General features: G+C 41.1%; 1 protein-coding gene across 1 annotated transcript in view; it reads left to right on the top strand.

Annotated features, from left to right (window-relative positions):
- kif26ab (kinesin family member 26Ab) overlaps positions 1 to 22,587 on the top strand; it is a 230,483-nt gene that overhangs the window by 505 nt on the left and 207,391 nt on the right. Inside the window, exon 2 of the mRNA XM_034194848.1 lies at positions 1,333 to 1,563. Coding sequence (XP_034050739.1) covers positions 1,333 to 1,563 — 231 coding nt within the window. The remainder of the gene's footprint in view (positions 1 to 1,332; positions 1,564 to 22,587) is intronic.

Genomic DNA, 22,587 nt, shown 5'->3' on the forward strand with positions numbered 1-22,587 from the left:
TCAAAACTGGTGCCAGTGTTGCAGAAAATAAAACTATATCTTTGCCCCTAATTTTCAGTTTTCAACAAAGTGCTCTGATGGACAGCTGATGCGCAAATATGCAGGAAAAAAAAATGATTTATTTCAAGCTCTTTTAAACACGATTCATCATCTGAAACAGCAATTAATCATCTTCACCTTCCCAACCTTAATGACAAAAACCAAACAAACCAAAAAACAAACAAAAATTAAAACAGCAACCCCAAAACAAGATGGTTTTGCAGAATGGCGCAAAAAAGCCAGTCTGAGGTGTGGATATATTCTGCGCATTATGTGGCCAATGTCGCTGACATCACCCGCATGAAATATTCAAAGTTTACCAATTAAATATTTAATCTGGCACCCCCATATTCCCCGCTGCCAAAATTTTAAGACATGCTAAACCACGTTTCAGCCAGAGGATGGCGCCAGAGTAACGCTAACGGCTCAGTCACAGTGTTGCGCCTGCAAGGAGGCAACAGTTGTGTCCTGAAACTGCGCAAAGACAAAATGCAGACGCAGATCCGAATTCTATTCTATTCTATTCTCAACTCAGTTTTTCTCAGTTGCACTTGCAGAAAAGTTGATTCACATGAATTTTGTGAAATTAGTGTTTTTTACTCTATGCATTATTTTTATTTTATTTTTTTTTATTCACGCAAGTGCATGAATGTACCCTTTAAAAAATTAAAACAACACCACAGACCTACTTATTTTGGCACTTTATTTCCCACAATGAAGAGGATTCATGCACACTGCTCTCTGCTTCGAGACCTCCTGGAGCGCCTCCACCCTGCCCACAAAAGTTTTCTTTAGCCCTCCCATTTCAGGAGTGACACCGCCTCCTCCTGCGCACCACCGAGCACCCCGTTCTTCCTGCGCCCGATCTCCTCCGCTGCTCGCACTCTTGGGACGCGCTCACCGGCTGCCCACCGTCAGGAGCTTCTAATCCGAGCTGCCTGATGACTGGTACCCTTCAGTCATGGCTCCGCTTTGCGTTTTTCACCGCATTTGAGTTTGGCGAGAACTGATCCAGGGGAGAATGAACTCACACGGGGGCGATTCAGCTCCCGATGGAGGAGGAAGAGGAGGAGACCCCAGCTACCTCGGGATCATTGTAAGTGCTAACCTCACGCAGTTAATGGGGAAAAGTTGATTAGGTGTCAGTCATGCTGGTTGTATCGGCTCTAAGACGCGCGCACGCAGCGTCTGTGCCGTGCGCGTTTACGCATTTGGACAGGTGCTCTGTGTTGGGTTTTCACAGCGCAGCTTGTCCTGTTTCTTTACAAACCAAAGTCTTCTCTTGTCCTGAAGGTGGAGGGATGTTTGAGTGGAGACTCGCCGGCAGCTGCCGAGTTAAGCCCGAGGAAGAGGCTTCAATCAGCGGAGAACGCGCGGTGCAGCAGCCGGCCTCCTCCCGAGGGCGCAGGCTCGGTTTCCATCCCCGAGTTGGAGGAGAAGGGAGGCTTTTGTCAGCAATGTCAAAAGAAAGTGTCAGAACTGAAGAGGCAAGCGATGGCTGTGACGGATCAGAACTCACTGAAGGTTCGTGAAACAAGTTTTTTCCACTTTATCTCACACTCAAACTCAAGAAAGTGCATCACAAAGTCCCATTATCATTGCAAACCAAAATCTAAAGCTGCACCTGCTCCAAATGCATGATTGGCATCCTTTTGCAGGTTTCTTATCAAGGTTGTCTCACCATCCTCTTGTCTTTGTCTTCAAACACTTGTGAAAATGTGAAAGACTTTGAAAGTGGCCCATTGTTTGGCTTGAACAATGGTTATCTCCTTATTTTGCCTGGTGGGCGTGGAGGGTGTGTGTGTGTGTGGAGGGGGGGGGGGGGGGGGGGTTGAAACAAGTAAGCTGCTGGTGTTGGAGTCTGAGGAGGAAGTGGCGTCCCAGTCGACCTTCACTGTGCATTGAAAGTGTTCCTGTATGGCTGCTCCCACGGTTCCCACCGCTGTTTAAATATAGGCTCCGAGACGGCAGCGCTGTTGTGACGGGCTCATATATTGTTTTACAGAGAATCCTAAAGTCGGGTTGCACAAGGACATCCTCATGCACTTGTCTGACATGTGATTGCACGATCTGACCTTTGCAGATCATCTCTATAGCGACTTCGCCTCCAGCCTCCTCCAGGTGCTCCCGCCAGGTTGAGAGCTCTTGTTTTCCCTCTATTTTCGACTTGTTGATGGATAAATTGAGGCATAATTCCAGGGTGGCAAACAGTGATGTCAGGGTGCTTTTGTAGGACAATAAACCCATTGTCTCCTCGGGTTCGGTTGCTCACCTGTTGAGCCTCCCTGGATGGGGCGCAGCTATGGATGATCACTTCCAAATTGCTTCCTTCCACAGAGAGAATAAGGTCAATAGGTCAAACTCATGTGGCCTTTTTGGTGGGATTGTGCTACTGTTGGTGTTATGTCTTCTGTTGTCATGACGAAAACAAGAGCGGAGACTTTTTACCCAGAGTTCCCTTCCTTTCCCATCCGCCTGCTGCTCCCCCCCACCCCATTTTTTTTTTCTGTGTAGAGGAAGCCAGCTTGGTCCCCAGACGCCGCTCGCTCCCTCAGCCTGCCTGCAGACTTATTGTTTGAACACAGTGCCAGGACTGAGGAGATCCAAATTCAAGGAAAAGTGTTTTGTGCTTTTATGCATGAATATCACAGGGAAAAGTTTACAGTTCAGCATGAGAGAGAACTTTGTGTGTTTTCCTGTTTGGGATTAAAGCTTCTTGTGTTTGCAGTGCTTTCAATTAAAATAATGAAAATGTAAAAGTGTGTCTTCTTTTCCAAACATGGACTTTTGCTGTTCTGATGTTTGGAGCTGAATTTTCATTTAAGAGTTGCCACAAGTCCCACACTACGAATCATCGCATACACACGGGTTGGGTTCATAAGTATTTGGACATCGTTTTTTCTTGTGTGTGTAATTTTACCACAATGGAGCTGAAACAGTTATGATTCTGTGCTTCAATTCAAGGCTCAAGTCAACCATTTATGATTAACAGCCCGCAGCTATCTCATTTAATGTGGTTGTTATATACCGTGGCTTTCAAAAAACTAATATAACTTAAATTATATATACAGTCAAAATTGCTGAGCTGTACTTTGTAAAAGCCTTCTGCAGAAAAGCGGCATTTGTTAATATAAAGTTGATCAATGTTTGCCCAGGGCAATGTGGGTTAATGGAGACTGTGTTTCCTTAAATACAAGTCATCACTTTTTCATCCATTTTTCTTTTAACAAGTCACAGGATGGATAAAGAATATTTCCAAGTCACTGAATATGTCTTGGATGTAAGAAAGACCAACAGTATGATGCTGTATTGTAAATGTGTGTGGAGTGGGCACTTCTCAAAAACCTAATGTGCAAGTGGACTGGACGCCTGCATGGACTCTCGTCAATTGTTGTGTTGTGTTCTGTATTGTAAACTTTTTTAGTAGAATGGCGTAAGCAGTGGGTCACCCCTTTGAGTCTGGTCTGCTTGAGGTTTCTTCCTCAAATCATCAGAGGGAGTTTTTCCTTAACACTGTTACCTATGTGCTTGCTCTAGGGGTTGGTAAGGTTAGACCTTACTTGTGTGAAGTGCCTTGATGCAGCTTTGTTGTGATTTGGCACTATATAAACTAAAAATAAATTGAAAATTACAAGAAAGAGACTAGTGAGGGAAGCCACCAAGACGCCAATGGAAACTTTGGAGGAAGTATATGTTTTTGTAGATGCATCTGGAGAAACTAGGGACAGTAGTGCAAGTTTTACCAAAGAGAAGGATTTTAATATCATAAAACAGACTTGAGGCTCCTCTGTACCTTCTGGAAAACTGTAGCTGAAATTTCAGCTCTTCTTTTTCTGGAAATCCATCTCTGTGCCACTTCACCATGGAGATGTATAATTGGTGATGCAATAGTCAAAAGTTTCACCACACAGTTTCTCGATTCACAGCCACAGCAGCCTATAACCCCTTCACGGTTGTCTTTGGTGTCTTGGTGGCTTCCCTCATTAGTCTCCTTCTTGCACAGTGAGGCACAGCTTTGAGAATCACCTACGTCAGACTGACTTAGTATAAAGTACAATACTGTTTGTATTCCTTAATGATTGATGTAAATTCTTTCAAAGACATATTCAGTGACTTGAACATGTTCATGTATTCATCCGCCAACTCGTTTAAAGAAAACTGGCTGTCAAACTGAAAATTTGTAAAAGTAATTCTTCATATTTAGTTTGTAGTAAACCCTCAAGCGACTGAGTAGGGTCAATTATGTCCTAGGTATATATTTCTGTGCACCATTTTTATAATTTTAATTGGAAAAACGTTTTCTATCATGAATTTGTAAATCTATTTGTCCTGCATTTGTTCATAGAATATTGCAAGAATCAGCTGATCTGTGTGGCAAGGATAATCCAAATGGGGTCACTTTTGATCCCGGGAAGCTCTATGAGATTTTGGACATTATTGCTTCAGATGGTATTGTAATTTGCCATCTCTAATCATTATATTTTACTGTTTTGCATGGAAGTATGGCCAACGGACCTAGAATAGCAAGATTCACAGCTGGACAAGCATTGAGACTGATTCTTGAAGCCGAGAGTGAGGATGAAAATAGCTCCATTGATAGCACCATTGCACCATACCTTATTGCATTAGATGATGGACAAATATATTAGAGAGTGAAATAAAGATGAAGCACCCTAAAACAATTATTTATATAGAAGTATTCCAATATAAGTCAATGGGGTCATAAATTACCCCACTCGGTCATGTTAGTCACTAAAATAGCTTGGTCACTTGAGGGTTAATGCAGTAATTTTGGTAAAACTCCTGAATTAAAGCTCACAGTGCACACTACAAGAACATCATGATGGTTTTATTTGAACAGAACTCTATTATATAGAGGCAAAATTCCACAAAAAACAGCATCACTGTCCAAATACTTGTGGACCTGAGTATGCCAGAGCTGCAGATTGCATCTGGAAAGGTCAAATTCAGGGGAAGTGGAGAACGGTGCGGTGGTGCAGACGACCTGTGAGCCAATGAGGCTGCACAAAGCTCACATTGTCTTAGGGATCCCCCCCAAAAAAGCTCTGTGACACACAGGAGTTCAGTATGAACAGAAATATCCTCTCGGCTGCCTCCTTCCCCCTGAAATCCATCATGGCTGAATTTCATTTCATTTTGGTGTTAGCCGTCTACTTTATTAACATTTTAGTCCTGCATGCTGCCACACAAGCAGGGTATTGTAATCAGCCCTATGTGTGTGTGTGTGTGTGTGTGTGAATAAAATAACTAATAAATAAATAAATAAATAAATAAATAGTTGGGCTGATTTTCACCAAACTTAGTGGGAATATTATCTGGATTCTCTTTTGGAGCAGACTGGTCCAAGGTCAAGGTCAAGCACAACATCCCACAGAATGTGTTTACCCAAATGGCTAGAGATTTGATGAAAAGCTCATATTGATCAATAAAACATTTGTGATTGATTGGTATAAGTGAATTCATAATGAAGTTAAAAGAAGTCATACGGTAAAATCAAACACCCTTCCTGTGATATCTCTACAAGAAATGTAAATAAAGAGGTGATCTCAAGTGCATATTGATCAGCAAATAGGCTTCCGTAATTTTGTACAAATGAAGTCATGATGAAGTCGTTAGGAAGTTATAAAAATACCAATGGAAACTTCGTTTTAAAAAGTTTAAAAATGACCTCACAGCCCAGAACACATTTTATATATTACAATAGGAATATAGAAGGCATTTAAGATTGATTTAGAAATGCATATTTAGTACAAATTTTTCTCCCCATCACAAAATAATCACCCCCTCCTAAAAAAAAAAAATCTGGCACCGCCACGTTTCATTCACACCAAATCTATTCTTTTACACCAGTGTGTTTTCATTCCCATTTTTCATGCATTGGCATAAACAGTCAATTTTTTTTCTGTGCTCACAAAAAGGTTTATTTCTATTTAATTTAGTTCCCAAATTTGTTAAAATCAGTGTTCGTGAGCTTCACCTTTACAAAGACAATCCGTCCATCTGGCAGGTGTGGGAGACCAAGACGCAGATAAATATACCTGTTTGAACTTTACGTTTAGTTTACAGTTTGTTAATACTGCCATACTGGTTCAGAACAAGAAAGCTATGCTATGCTAACAAGCTAAAAACAACTGGTTTCTTCTTCTGGGCTTCTTCTGTACTGTGCTTTCTGCTACTGCATACTGTGCTGCCCCCAGTGGTGACCAAAATGCGAGCAGAGGCAGTGCCACTTTACTGCAGCACAGTAGTAAGAACCCTAAGAAGGTTCTTTGTTTTTTGTGAAATATATGTTTGAAGATAAGCAATGGCATATTTTGTTTATTCTAAGTTATAATCAAAATAAATGTCTACTTTAAACAAAGAATTTTATTAGACTGTGACAAAAAAGTTAAGCTCATTCATTTGTTTTTAATTCATTACCTCCGCCAAGGAGGTTATGTTTTCGGTCGCATTTGTTTGTTTGTCTGTCTGTCAGCAGGATAACTCAAAACGTTTTGAACGGATTTTGATGAAATTTTGTGGAGTGGTTGGAAATGACAAGAGGAACAATTGATTAAATTTTAGTGGTGATCCGGATCACGATCCAGATCCTGATGCTAACGGCTTAGCATGTCTATGGCATTTTCAATATTAAAAGTTAGCATTAAGCAGTTGCAACTGTCATCACATTCAGGTGCATTTGTTTTCAAATTGTAATATTTCTTAAATTTGTTTTTGTTTATATATGAATAATCTAATGATTACCTCCGCCAAGGAGGTTATGTTTTCGGTCGCGTTTGTTTGTCTGTCTGTCAGCAGGATAACTCAAAAAGGTTTGAACGGATTTTGATGAAATTTTGTGGAGTGGTTGGAAATGACAAGAGGAACAAGTGATTACATTTTAGTGGTGATCCGGATCCCGATACTAACGTGTTAGCATGTCTATGGCATTTTCAATGTTAAAAGTTAGCATTAAGCAGTTGCAGCTGTCATCACGTTTGGGTGCATTTGTTTTCAAATTGTAATATTTCTTACATTTATTTTTGTTTATATATTAATAATCTAATGATTATATACAATTTTAGAGAAAGATACAAAAATAAATAGATCACTGTGCCAAGGAGGGAATCTCTTTAGGGTCAGTGACCCTATGGCCTTGTTTAGAGAAGTGTTTCATAAATGTTAAAAGATTCATATATTTGCAGTTTAGTTGAATAATAAGTTGAATTTTGTCTCTTATTTGTTTTTGTCTATAAGCACATGCAATATCAATATCAGTGCTCAGATGACAGTAGCTTCTAGGAATAAACTGTGATGCCAAGCGCTAAGGATACATGCTATCCAGTCACAGCAGATAAAACTTTTTTACTATGAGCAAACATCGTTAGACTTTTTTAGGTTCAGTGATTCCACGGCGTGTAGATGTTATGGCGTCAGTGACCCCGTGGCCTTGGCAGAGGTTTGCACTCTCTGAGTGCTTCTAGTTTTAAACTGTTTTTGAATTGTTTTGTTTGAAGCGCCTTGGGGGCAAAGCTGTCGTGAGTTGGCGCTTTATAAATTGAATAAACTGAACTGAAAATTGAAATTAAGCTTTCAGATCGCTCATTCTAAATTAGTCAGTTGTCACCAATAATTATGACATTCATGATGAATAACTAAAATATGCAGTTTCCACATGGAAATGGCAAAAAACCCCTGTTGAAAATGACCCCTGTTGAATATTAGAAAAAACTAAATAATATGGTATATTGTTTCTTTGTGGCCTGTTAATGCTGTCACATCCACACAACATATTTTTCATTTTTCTTGTTTTTAAATTGGTGTCATTTCAGCTCAAAGTGTTCTTCTTCTTCTTGTCTTGAGTTTCTGTTTGGCACTTTTTTTTCTTCCAGTTTCAAATTCCATATATTATTGTACTTCCCTCAACACACCTCATTTGCAGCGCTTCTAAGTATAAATAATTTATGACAGTATATTGAAGGGCACAACCTGTATTAACTTTGCTTAAATTATCTTCTTGAGCTGCAGCCCTTATGTTTGAGCTTCATGAGCACATTTTGTATTATTCTGTGCCAAAGATGACAAAAGAGGCCCTCTTTAGTAAAAGGACAAGCAGTGGAGACACTGACAACCTCCAGACTTGATCTAATCGCTTTGCATAATTAAAACTTACCGTAAGGAATTCCTTCAGTCGAGAGCCGCAGACAGTCTGGATTCAGTAATTGTAGACTGTGATTATTGTGGCTGGACACGGGTGAGGATTACTCAAAGGCTTACCCCAACTTCAAGGCTAACCTCAGTTTTAAAGTAATCAACTGTCTAAGTTTTGGTTGTTAACAGTCTCAAATTGACAGATGATTTTGACCCATTTCTGTGATCCTAAATGCTTAAAATTTAAAGTGTTACTTCAGTTGTGTTGACTCAGACTGAATGATTTACAGGACTGACCTGTTAGTTTGTGAGGCCGAAGGAGAGATTAAGATCATAGGTGCCTAAAAAAAAAAAAAAAACTAGAAGCACTCAGAGAGTGCAAACCTCCGCCAAGGCCACGGGGTCACTGACGCCATAACATCTACACGCCGTGGAATCACTGAACCTAAAAAAGTCTAACAATGATGTTTGCTCATAGTAAAAAAAGTTTCATCTGCTGTGACTGGATAGCATGTATCCTTAGCACTTGGCATCACAGTTTATTGCAACTTGCACCTTTCCCAGAAGCTACTGTCTGTCATCTGAGCACTGATATTGAAATTACATGTGCTTATAGACAAAAACAAATAAGAGACAAAATTCAATTTATTTTTCAACTAAACTGCAAATATATGAATTTTTTAACATTTATGAAACACTTCTCTAAACAAGGCCATAGGGTCACTGACCCTAAAGAGATTCCCTCCTTGGCACAGTGATCTATTTCTTTTTGTCTCTTTCTCTAAAATTGTATATAATAATCATTAGATTATTAACATATAAACAAAAATAAATTTAAGAAATATTACAATTTGAAAACAAATGCACCCGAACATGATGACAGCTGCAACTGCTTAATGCTAACTTTTAACATTGCAAATGCCATAGACATGCTAACACGTTAGTATCGTGATCCGGATCACCACTAAAATTTAATCACTTGTTCCTCTTGTCATTTCCAACCACTCCACAAAATTTAATCAAAATCCGTTTCAAAACTTTTTGAGTTATCCTGCTGACAGACAGACAAACAAATAAATGCGACCGAAAACATAACCTCCTTGGCAGAGGTAAAAAAAAAAAAGGTATGCATTTGGAGTAAAAGCTCAAAGTTTTTTCTATGCACACAAAAGGTTTATTTTTCTTGAATTCTGTTCCCAAATTTGTTTAAATCAGTGTGCGTGACCACTTCACCTTTACCAAGACAATCCATCCATCTGGCAGGTGTGGCAGACCTGTTTGAACTTTACGTTTAGTTTACATTTTGTTAATACTGCCATTCTGGATCAGAACAAGAAAGCTATGCTAACAAGCTAAAAACAATTGGTTTCTGGGCTTCTTCTATATTGCACTTTCGGCTACTGTATGCAGTGCTGCCCCCGGTGGTGACCAAAATGCAAGCCGAGGCAGTGCCACTTTGCTGCAGCACAGTAGTAAAAACCCAAAGAAGGTGTTTTTTTTTCATGAAATATGTAATTGAAGGTAGGCAATGCCACATTTTATAAAATGGTATGGGATTTTGCCAACTTCTGATTGGCCCATTCGCCACTTTCTGAGCTGTACCACATGCCGAGTTGACTGCTGGTGGAGCCGAGTAGACCGCATGTGCGAAATGAGTACACCTCATGTGCAGCGTAGCGCTAGCTAATCAAACGACACCTTCTATCGATAACGACCAATCATATACCGCAATACAACGCCTACTTTGGCTGTCAGTTTGTTGACAAGATGGCAGAAGACAGGTTTGTGTCTGTTAGCAACGCTGACTTAAAATGAATTTTACACGAAAAAGATGCGAAGAACACCCGCTGAAATACACAGTCAGCAGCCAACCTGTTTCACAAGTACGTCACTGAAAAGGGACATGCGCCAACTTTGAAACTTACAGACGGATGCTTGACAGAGTACTCGGTCGATTTTACGTGGAAGCCAGACAGGCGAATGGCGAACTTTATAAGAAAACAAGCCTGATGACTCTTCGTCACGGACTTAACAGGCATCTCCAGTCGAATGATGGGATGTCAGTAGAGGTGGGCGGATCGATCCTAATATCGATAATATCGATACCAACGCTGGTATTATTGAATGATCCTCGTGTAAAAAGATCGATACTCAAGCTTTTTTCTCTCATGCATTCATGATTCATCAAAGTCTACTCTCTGTCTGTAAGAGCAGCGCTGCGCTGTGTCACACAACATGGAGTAGCGCACCCTTGTATTGTGGTTTGTCAGCCCTCTACCTCAGGAGATTTTGTTTTAAGTTGTGTTGAGTGATATGTTTTTAAACAAAAATGTTGATTGTGATAATAAAGTATTTTGTTGTCACGTACAATGTTTGGCGAAATTCTGTCCGAGGTCTTTTGGATCCTTTGGATCTATGAAGCTTAAATATGAAAAAGTATTGGTATCGGTATCGATATCGGCAATACTGGGCCGTATTTACTTGGTATCGGATCAATACCAAAATTCCTGGTATCGCCCACCTCTAGATGTCAGTTGGTGCAGTATGACAGTAATAATTCACCGAGGCCAAGGCTGAGGTGAACCCAGGATGGAACCCCACCCTGACCAGGTCTGCATAATCACAGGTACACCGAAATCAAAAGTCTCTAATTGTATATTGTATAATCAAAATAAATGTTGATATTAAACAAAGAATTGTAACAGATTATATTGCATCACATTTAAATGTATTGTCCCTGAATTGTATCATAGTCCATGTCAATGTCAATTTTATTTATATAGCACATTTACAACAACAGCAGCTGCCCAAAGTGCTTCACAGTAAAAACAATATCAAAAACCATACCACAAAAAAACCCCAAAGCATTAAAATTCCAAAATATACAAGGACACATAAGACCAGACACACACAGCTTAAATTGTATTAAAAGCCAAAGCATAAAAATGAGTCTTAAGAACAGATTTAAAAGACTCTAGAGTTGGAGCAGCTCTGATGTGCATAGGCAAACTGTTACAAAGTTTAGGCGAGCCACCGAAAAAGCCAGATCACCTCGAGTTTTTAATCAAGATCTGGGCACATTTAATAAAAGCTGGCTTTCTGACCTCACTGATCTGACCGGAACATAAGGAGTCAAAAGCTCAGAGAGATAATCGGGAGCTAAACCATTTAAACACTTGAACACAAGCAGCAGAATCTTAAAATCAATCCTAAATGTGACTGGGAGCCAATGGAGCGAGGCTAACACAGGGGTGATGTGCTCTCGCTTCCTCGTCCCTATGAGCAGTCGTGCAGCAGCGTTCTGGACCTGCTGCAGATGCTTTAGAGACGACTGGTCCAGTCCACAATAGAGTGAGTTACAATAATCTAGACGGGATGTTATAAACAAATGAATAACTCGCTCAAAATCACACGCTGGGAGGTAAGCCTTCACTTTTCTCAAGATTCTGAGTTGGTGGAAACTGGCCTTTACCACAGAATTAATTTGCTTGTCCATTTTGAAGGAGCTGTCAAAAATGACCCCCAGATTTCTGACAGAATCATGCACACAGGAAGACAAAGGACCAAGCACATCATATGAACCAGATGACCATGCAGGGCCAAAACTAACTATTTCAGTTTTATTCTCATTGAGAATTAGAAAGTTTTGGGCCAACCAAGTTTTCACTTCCTGCAGACAATTTACCAGGTTAGTAAAAGAATTTGATGGGAGCTTAAGTGGGAGATATATTTGCAGGTCATCTGCATAAAAATGAAAGGCCAAGTTGTATTTTCTGAATATGGTGCCAAGTGGCAGCATATACAGTGAAAAAAGAGCGGGACCCAAAACAGAGCCTTGTGGAACACCATAATTTAAGGGTGCTGAGCTGGACTGGTGTGGCCCAAGGTGCACAGAGAAACTACGGTCTCTAAGATAAGATCTGAACCACTCCAGTGCTGTGCTTTTAAAACCTGCATAATACTCCAGACGGGACAGTAAAATACAGTGATCAACCGTGTCAAAGGCTGCTGTCAAATCCAGCAAAACTAAAATCCCAGAGCAACCAGAGTCAACAATTAAAAGGAGATCATTAAAAACTTTCAACAGTGCTGTTTCAGTACTACGAAGTGATTTGAAGCCAGACTGAAATTTTTCAAAAATGCCATTAGTATCCAAATGAGACCATGTATCTAGATTCATATCAAATCTTTTCATAGGGGATACATGCACACCCCTACTGATTTTCTAAGTGTACTGTTTTGTTGACTAGTCATTACCTCCTGATAGAGTGACTTAAAATGTTGTCTGTGTGCAAGAACGCACTCTTGTTGTAATACTTGTGTCATCAGCCATCGCATAGAAATGTAAAGAGCTTGTGACAGCACTCCTCGACTACAGAGACCTTGCAGACTGGAGTCATTGCGGTTTGATAGGATTGTGATTCTTTGGCCGCGGGCCACACTGGAGCGCTTCCAGCCTTCAGTCTGAGCTTAGACAGCTACCGTCACTCGATACAGCATTTTAAGAAAGACGGAACCTTAATTGTTTAGAGTGATGACAGGCAGGGAGAAGCGAAGTGAAATCTACCGGATTATGTTGATTATGCAGCTTGGAACCCTCGAACATCGTATCATTAAGTGATCACACTCAACCTGGAGATGTTTCAAACACCAGGTGTGGTCACTCAGAGAACTCACTCATAAATAACTGCGTGTAAAATCACCGCCGGACCTCCAGAGCTCCACGGCTCCACTGACCCATTAACACAAAATACCCTGCAGGGGCTCGAGATCTAGAGGATTAGGATTAAGTTGAGCATTTGTCGACTGAGGTCAGTTACAGCCAGGTATCACCTTTCGGATGACCTTTGCCCCGTGGCCACAGGGCAACAAGGTTTATTCCCAGGATGAGGTGTGCGAATTTGATCAGTGTTGCTGGAATGACATGCGCATAATAATTCCAGAGTTGTTTTTGTACACGTGAACGTGACGATGAATGGCATCACCGCAATCAGCTTGTGTGATGAGGCCAAAAAAAAAAAAAAAAAAACTTGTTTCTTTCATGTTGTATTTATAAATTGCAGCAACATGAAATCAGACACCTCTTCATGATACATTTATTTTCCTCATTTGTCCTTTGAACTGTGTAAAATGCAGAGTTGTTCATGAGTATATATTACAGCTATTTTTTTATTTTCAAAAGCTCTGCATCAAGAAGGAAAAAATAAACATCTAACATATGGTTGAAACCACAAGATTGTATGATGTGTTTCTTATTACAATATATATATATATATATATATATATATATAGAGGGTGGGCGACTCCTCACTCAAAGACTGCCCACAGGTGAATGACGTAACCGACAGGCGTGAAAAAACTCTCGCATGCCCACGAGGGTTCAAGCATGTCTGATGTAATCACACGTGATTCAAATCCATATGGTTTTTGAAAAAAATAATAAGGTTGGATACTTTTCTAATAGACCTCGTATATATATATAAAACTATACATTTATTGTTATTTACGTGCATTAAAAGATCCTACTGTTTTACTTACAAATTTTACATGTTCAAAGCACTCAATCAATCAATCAGTAAATCAGTTATGAGCAATATTTACATTTATTTACTTTTGACAAGAGTGGAAGTTAGCTTTGAGTTAGCCGAAGTTATCGTGCATGCTGGCATCCACAAAATGTCTTGTAAATCACGCCAGATGTGTTATTAGGATCCAAAAACAGCATTTTCAGTTTTAGAAGTGCTTATTTCTCGCTAGCTTTTACAGATTATATGAGAAAGAGGTTATATTTACACACAAACAAAACTGTTTGCAGCTAGCCTGTGATGACACCATGCCAATGTCCATGAAATGTCTTGTAAATCACTCCAGAGATGTTATCAGGTTTCAAAAACAGCATTTTGTCCATGAAATGTCTTGTAAATCACTCCAGAGATGTTATCAGGTTTCAAAAACAGCATTTGCAGTTTTAGAAGTGTTTATTTCTTGCTAGCTTTTACATAATATATGATAAAGAGGTTATATTTACACACAAACAAAACTATTTGCAGCTAGCCTGTGACATCACCACGCTAACATCCACGAAATGTCTTGTAAATCACCCCAGACGTGTTCCTAGGATCCAAAAACAGCATTTTCAGTTTTAGAAGTGTTTATTTCTTGCTAGCTTTTACATAATATATGACAAAGAGGTTATACGAGGTCTGTCCATAAAGTAACGGTCCTTTTTATTTTTTTCAAAAACTATATGGCTTTCATTCATATGTTTTTACGTCAGACATGCTTGAACCCTCGTGCGCATGGGTGAGTTTTTCCACGCCTGTCGGTGACGTCATTCGCCTGTGAGCACGCCTTGTGGAAGGAGTGGTCCCGCCCCCTCATTTAGATCATTTCTAAACAGATGGCTCTGTGGATACGAGACCGTCGTGTGCTCTTTCTCTGGTTATCACAAGAGCTGGACATCAGCCATTTTCCTTTTAACAAGAGATTTTGTCATGGAAAGCTGCACGGAGGCTTTGCGCGTCACGACCGATTCACTGATGAAGCGAGACAAAGGAACACCTCCGTTTCGGAGTGTTAGAGGACAAGTTTGGACATGTCCAGCTCTCCACAATTTCTCTTATACTCACTCGACTGGTAAGCACTGAAAGCCGAGATAGGCATGTCCCAACTTGTCCTCTAACACTCTGAAACGGAGGTGTTTCTTTGTCTCGCTTCCAAAGTGAATCGGTCGTGACGCGCGAAGCCTCCGCTCGGCTTTCCATGACAAAATCTCTTGTTAAAAGTGAAATCTGCTGGAAAATGGCTGATGTCCAGCTCTTGTGATAACCAGAGAAAGAACACACGACGGTCTCGTATCCACAAAGTGATCCGTTTAGAAATGATCCAGTGGTTTGTGCCTCGTTGTCGCAGCTCGGAGAGCGGCGCACTGACCGTCCTTAAAGGGGTCCTTAAAGCTGTAGTTAAAGTCCTTATTCTCTGTGAAGCCCGTAAAATTTTCACCGAAAGCCAGATAAATTTTCGAATGGTTTCCAGGTGCCAGTCGCTAACAGCTTCTGAAAAAATTCTGATGGAAAAAAAGTCCTTTTCATTCCGCCATTTCCAGACAATGAAAATCCGACGAGGGGGCGGGACCACTCCTTCCCAAGGCGTGCTCACAGGCGAATGACGTCACAGACAGGCGTGGAAAAACTCACGCATGCGCACGAGGGTTCAAGCATGTCTGACGTTAAAACATATGAATGAAATCCATAAAGTTTTTGAAAAAAATAAAAAGGTACCTTACTTTATGGACAGACCTCGTATTTACACACAAACGAAACTGTTTGCAGCTAGCCTGTGACATCACCATGCTAACATCCACGAAATGTCTTGTAAATAACCCCAGACGTGTTACTAGGATCCAAAAACAGCATTTTCAGTTTTATAAGTGTTTATTTCTTGCTAGCTTTTACATATTATATGACAAAGAGGTAATATTTACACACAAACGAAACTGTTTGCAGCGAGCCTGTGACATCACCACGCTAACATCCATGAAATGTCTTGTGAATGACCCCAGACGTGTTCCTAGGATCCAGAAACAGCATTTTCAGTTTTAGAAGTGTTTATTTCTTGCTAGCTTTTACATATTATATGACAAAGAGGTTAAATAGGTCAAGGTTCACCATCTCTGAACTTGTCCAAGGTCTGTGTCCCAAGAATGTTCCCTGTCAATTTGAAGACTCTGACAGTAATAGGACTGGACCTATGCTGAGCAAAGACAGACGGACAGACAGACGGACAGACGCAAAGTCTTTGCAATACCCGATGACCATATTTGATGACCTCGATTAAAAAGGAAAGCTCAATACTCAGATGTTATATTTAAGCACCTTATTGCCATCTAGTGGACCACAGGTTTTGCATGTTAATTAGTGATTATGATTATGATACCTTTTTGTGATGCTAGTTGCTTTGTGCCTGTGTCTTTACTGTGGTGTCCTTACTTAAAATTTTTAGTCTTGTGCGACACGAACTGTCACACAGCCAGCGGTGGCTTTGATGGGCCACCAAACATATGATTTAGAAATGAATGCAGCTGAGCTAGCTACATGTAATGCCAACCACACCTGCTCCTAATTTCCACCATGCATGTGATCCTGCAACAATCTCAGACATGTCCAGCAGATGGCAGACAGGTAGGTTCTATTACATCAGCAAATCAAACTTGCTTTTTGTATTGATCTCGTGCTTCTAAGTAAACAAAATCGTAACCAGATTATCCTCATTATATGCCAGTTTAATTTGTTGAGTTACACGATGGCAGCATTTATTGCTTTTAAGTTACTGTGTTAACAACATTGAGGGGAAGGACTCATTTATCCATCGATTCGCTCCACATTTTTTGGGGAGTGTTATAGTTCAGTGCGAGGACGCTATTGCCTGTTGTTTTTCCCCACTGATTTGCCCAATGTATGTTGCTAATTGCAAATATGTCTAATTACACCTCATTGGGAATTATTCAAACATTTAATACTACAAATATTAGAAAAATTATTTCTTTTCAAAGTAAAGGTTGATGATTTGGCCACTGTTTTACAGCAGGAGTGCTCTGTGCTTCCTAATGTGGCGTCCATGCTTCCAAATCCAAATGTTTTGTTTCCGTCACCAGGGAGTGAACAGGACTCTACAACCCCTGGCAATAATTATGGAATCACCGGCCTCGGAGGATGTTCATTCAGTTGTTTAATTTTGTAGAAAAAAAGCAGATCACAGACATGACACAAAACTAAAGTCATTTCAAATGGCAACTTTCTGGCTTTAAGAAACACTATAAGAAATCAGGAAAAATAATTGTGGCAGTCAGTAATGGTTACTTTTTTAGACCAAGCAGAGGGAAAAAAATATGGAATCACTCAATTCTGAGGAATAAATTATGGAATCACCCTGTAAATTTCATCCCCAAAACTAACACCTGCATCACATCAGATCTGCTTGTTAGTCTGCATCTAAAAAGGAGTGATCACACCTTGAAGAGCTGTTGCACCAAGTGGACTGACATGAATCATGGCTCCAACACGAGAGATGTCAATTGAAACAAAGGAGAGGATTATCAAACCCTTAAAAGAGGGTAAATCATCACGCAATGTTGCAAAAGATGTTGGTTGTTCACAGTCAGCTGTGTCTAAACTCTGGACCAAATACAAACAACATGGGAAGGTTGTTAAAGGCAAACATACTGGTAGACCAAGGAAGACATCAAAGCATCAAGAAGAAAACTTAAAGCAATATGTCTCAAAAATCGAAAATGCACAACAAAACAAATGAGGAATGAATGGGAGGAAACTGGAGTCAATGTCTGTGACCGAACTGTAAGAAACCGCCTAAAGGAAATGGGATTTACATACAGAAAAGCTAAACGAAAGCCATCATTAACACCTAAACAGAAAAAAAACAAGGTTACAATGGGCTAAGGAAAAGCAATCGTGGACTGTGGATGACTGGATGAAAGTCATATTCAGTGATGAATCTCGCATCTGCATTGGGCAAGGTGATGATGCTGGAACTTTTGTTTGGTGCCGTTCCAATGAGATTTCTAAAGATGACTGCCTGAAGAGAACATGTAAATTTCCACAGTCATTGATGATATGGGCTGCATGTCAGGTAAAGGCACTGGGGAGATGGCTGTCTTACATCATCAATAATGCACAAGTTTACGTTGATATTTTGGACACTTTTCTTATCCCAATCAATTGAAAGGATATTTGGGGATGATGAAATCATTTTCAAGATGATAATGCATCTTGCCATAGAGCAAAAACTGTGAAACATTCCTTGCAAAAAGACACATAGGGTCCAATGTCATGGCCTGCAAATAGTCCGGATCTTAATCCAATTGAAAATCTTGGTGGAAGTTGAAGAAAATGGTCCATGACAAGGCTCCAACCTGCAAAGCTGATCTGGCAACAGCAATCAGAGAAAGTTGGAGCCAGATTGATGAAGAGTACTGTTGTCACTCATTAAGTCCATGCCTCAGAGACTGCAAGCTGTTATAAAAGCCAGAGGTGGTGCAACAAAATACTAGTGATGTGTTGGAGCGTTCTTTTGTTTTTCATGATTCCATAATTTTTTCCTCAGAATTGAGTGATTCCATATTTTTTCCCTCTGCTTGGTCTAAACAAGTAACCGTTACTGACTGCCACAATTTTTTTCCTGATTTCTTATAGTGTTTCTTAAAGCCAGAAAGTTGCCATTTGAAATGACTTTAGTTTTGTGTCATGTCTGTGATCTGCTTTTTTTCTACAAAATTAAACAACTGAATGAACATCCTCCGAGGCCGGTGATTCCATAATTATTGCCAGGGGTTGTACGTGCTCGTCTGAGGGATCCTGGGCAAAGATCTGCCTGCATGGCTACTGTTCTGCAGCCTCATTTGCGAGGGTGTGTTACCTGCACTTTGCTGACTGAGCTTTGACCTTTTCGGCAGGTCTTTAAGGTGGGTTTGTGTTTCAGGGAGACGATGCGGGCTGGAACAGGTGCTGGGATCACGGTAGGAGGCCAGACAACGGGCCCGAGGAGCCTGGAAGGGGACGGATTTCATGAAAGACCCCTCCGGCTGTGAAACCCGAGTGCTGCAGACTTAAAACAGAGCGTGGTCGTATTATTCCCTTCACCTGTGAGCACCTGAGCCCTCGCGTGGGGTTTTGTGTGTCTGCTCAGCAGCGTGGTGCACTCCGGAGAGCTCAGGAGAAGATGAGAGACGAGACAGGAGACCGAAGCCTCGGCGCTGAGCTCGTCTCCTCGTGCAGCGCCACTTCTGCTTTATGGCATGTGCTGCATTAAACCCGCAGAGCAATAATCTGGTGTCAAGTGGTGCAGTGACCGCAGACATCACTCACAGCTCTTCTGCAGAGTATGTGTGTGCAGCTGTGCACAGCTGCTGCACTACAACACTCATTCCACTGTCGAACATCTCATCGTGGGACCAGTTTTTAAAAAACTTTCATGCACTGTGTTCAGTTCAACCAGCAAACACGCACGTGAGATCTCATTACACGACTTCATTAAGAGAAGAGAGAGAAAGAGTTTTCGCGGGCAACCTGTTCATTCTGGGTGTTTATTTTAGTTATTTGCAAGATACAAGTTAATGGACTCTAAGGGAACACTTTGTCACAAACTGCTGTTACTATGGCAGCAGCCCAAAAATGTTCAAATTTTACAACTTTTCAGGTTTCTGTTTGATCCACTTAAATGTTTCTCCTGTTTTGGAAGCACTCGGCACTAAATGCTCCTGCTAACATGAGGCACCCGATCGTGGGCTTAAATAACTTGGAGATCTCGAGTTTTCCTGAAATGACCAGAATCACCTGTTTTGACCTTTCATTGGGATGAAATGACCAGTCGGTGTATTTCAGACACAGATGCGGATATGTGTGAGAGAAACGGTCAATCATAAATCCACAGAGCAGCGCTGCTTCCCGTTTAATCCCAAATAGCAAATCAGGGCACGTTTTGGAGGATCATAGTAACTTCTTGATCCATCTTTGTCCATCTTGAATAAACTTTGTATACGTACAGCAGCATTATAACCATCATCGCATCAGATTAGAAATTGGGATCTATTTTTGAACCGTTCAAAAATTCCATCCCAATTCTTGAAATCGTTGATAGCCCGTGGTAACTTCCAGGTATTCATAGGCTTAACGCTTCAACCATAAATACATAAATGGGGCTGCATTTATATAGCACTTTTCCATCTGCATCAAACGCTCAAAGAGCTTTACAATATTGCCTCACATTCACGCCGATGTCAGGGTGCTGCCATACAAGGTGCTCACTACACACTGGGAGCAACTAGGGGATTAAGGACCTTAAATGAAACTGCAGCTCTGACTGTCAGTATCTGCACACCTTAAACCATTCCAGCCTCATCTCTCAGCCCCCACAATCATGTTCAAACGTCTTTAAACTGGGTATTCGTAAAGACTGCGGCTTGAAACGTGCTCCGTTTGGGTAACAATTTGAAGCTGAAGCAAAGTTTGCCGCAATTTCTGTTCAAACTTAAACACCTTGAGCTCCTGTCCTTCGTTATAATTTTATTCAGTTAGCTTTATTTAACCAGGTTAGTCCCATTGAAGTCGAGACCTGTTTTGCAAGGGAGACCTGGACATTATAAAGTTTCCAATCCACCAAGCCTGCATGTATTTAAATGTGGGAGGAAACCCACACAAACATGGGGAGAACATGCAAACTCCACACAGAAAGGCCACAGGTGGGAACTGAATCCATGACCTTCTTGCTGTGAGGCAACAGTGCTAACAGTGCTAACCACTAAGTCACCATGCCACCGTTTTGCGGCGGGTTGCCAGATGTGCACTTTATAAGCCATCCAGTTGCCACGTTTGCACTTTATAAGCCAGCCAGTTGCCAGATATGCACTTTATAAGCCAGCCAGTTGCCAGGTTTGCACTTTATGAGGCAGTCTGTAAGGAGGCAAACTGGATGAAGCTGTTTCATCCTGGTTTTTTGTACTTTTTGGATTGCGGGCAATCGTAGTAGAACGGTGCACTGTGAAATAGCCCCGTAAGACCCCCAAACATGATAATCTCCTCTTTGAACACTGCTTGCAACACCACCATTGGGCCGTGATGGCCTCCGTAACCACTATAACTGCATGCCCATAACTGCTGTTGCATCCCAGTTTTTTTTTCCCACTGTTGCAATTCCATTTTATATTCTACAGGCCCGAAGGCTTTCAACAAAACCTTTGTTTGTTCTAATACAGAGCTGAATGTTTTGCTCACTTCACTCCAGGACTTACAGACACTTCAGAAGCCTTAATGCCTCTTACTGTCTTCTAACGAGCTCACTGTAAAGTGCAGCTCGTCTACAGCAAATATTTCTGCTGGACGTCTTTTCTGAGTGTTTGTTCTTGGTGACAAGAGGTCGACTTTGTGGATGAGACGCTACGACCGTAATAAGAAGTGAAGGTGGCGCAGTCTGTTTTCAGGTTTTGGTGCCTCTAAATAGCGCTGCTCATCCTGACAGGTGACTCAGGGAACATCTGCACGGTCCTCCACGGACCCTAGAGTGGGAAGCGACCAGATGGCCAGAAGAGGACACATGCATGTTAACGCCATCCGTATGTGTGTATGTGTGCGTACTCCTGTTCACGCATGACTTCATCCTTGTGCATGTGGTGTGTGTGTGTGTGTGTGTTTGTGAGGTGCAGTCAGCTTCTGTTTCGTCTCGCCTGCTTTGGATCTGCTCAGCGAGCTGCACGGCGCACGCATAAGGAGCGGCGTTTAGTCCAGGTGGAGAATTCCCCAACCCCCCCCAGATCCATCTGCTCCACACCCTATGCAGGCCCATCAGCCCTCGTATCTGCGCACGCTGAGCCCATTTCCATTTCGTGCACTTTGCTTCATGGCAAAGTGCAATTTGTCCTGGTAGATTGGTCTGAGTGGTGAACCGGACAGTGATGGTTGGGGTCAGGTCGCTTTTGCTTTACCAAATTAGAGATGTAAAAAGAATGGCGGCAGATATGGTGAAGAGCTGACCTTCATTCCACAGCAGTCTTGAGGTCAGAAGATTAAAAATGAACGGTGAAAGGTGGCCTTCAGAAAATGTGGAAGCAAGGAAACGGTCATGAATGTTCTCTAGAAAAAGAATAATAACATAATTAACGGATTTAAAGGGAGCATATTACAGATGCTGAGGTGGCAAATATTTACATATATTTCTATGTCTGTCTCTTTAAATGGAAAGGAGCTGCTGGCTCTCGAGGGGGAGGAGACGCAAGAAGTCTGTCTCACAAACTGCATATAGCAGGGTAGTTCCTCACAGCAAAGCTGGAACTATGGTCATGTTACTGTAAAACATATTTTCTTCTTCATTGTTGCCTCCATTGAGGACTTTATGGTTTTGCTGCTGTTAGATTGTCTAACTGGTTGTCAGCAACTTTTCTCAAACAGACTTAATACTATTTCAATGAAATGTGGTGGAAAGGTAGAGCATGGATTATGGAAGAGCTGATTAAACTTTGGTGCAGATACGGATCAAAGCATGGATGTAACCTTTGATCACTTCTATTAGACCTGCGTGCAGTGGTAGTTGCTGCTTTTTTAGGCCTGTGTGTCTGAATAAAATAACTTGAAGAGATTTGATTCAATTTGTATCAAAGTTGGTGGGATGTTTGAGGGTCAAATTACAACTAAGTGATTTGATTTTAAGTTAAATCAGTTAAAAGTCAATGTCACAGTCTGAGGTCAAAATATAAATGGAACATTTGGAATGGCTTATTGGAAAGCATCGGTTATCCAGTAGATAAACAATGCTTCCAATAATATGATTACTCACACTCACTCATCTTCAACCGCTTAGTCCAATTAAGGGTTGCGGGGGGCTGGAGCCTAT

This window comes from Thalassophryne amazonica, chromosome 19 (genome assembly GCF_902500255.1).
Source record: "Thalassophryne amazonica chromosome 19, fThaAma1.1, whole genome shotgun sequence".
Classification (NCBI taxonomy): Eukaryota; Metazoa; Chordata; class Actinopteri; order Batrachoidiformes; family Batrachoididae; genus Thalassophryne; species Thalassophryne amazonica.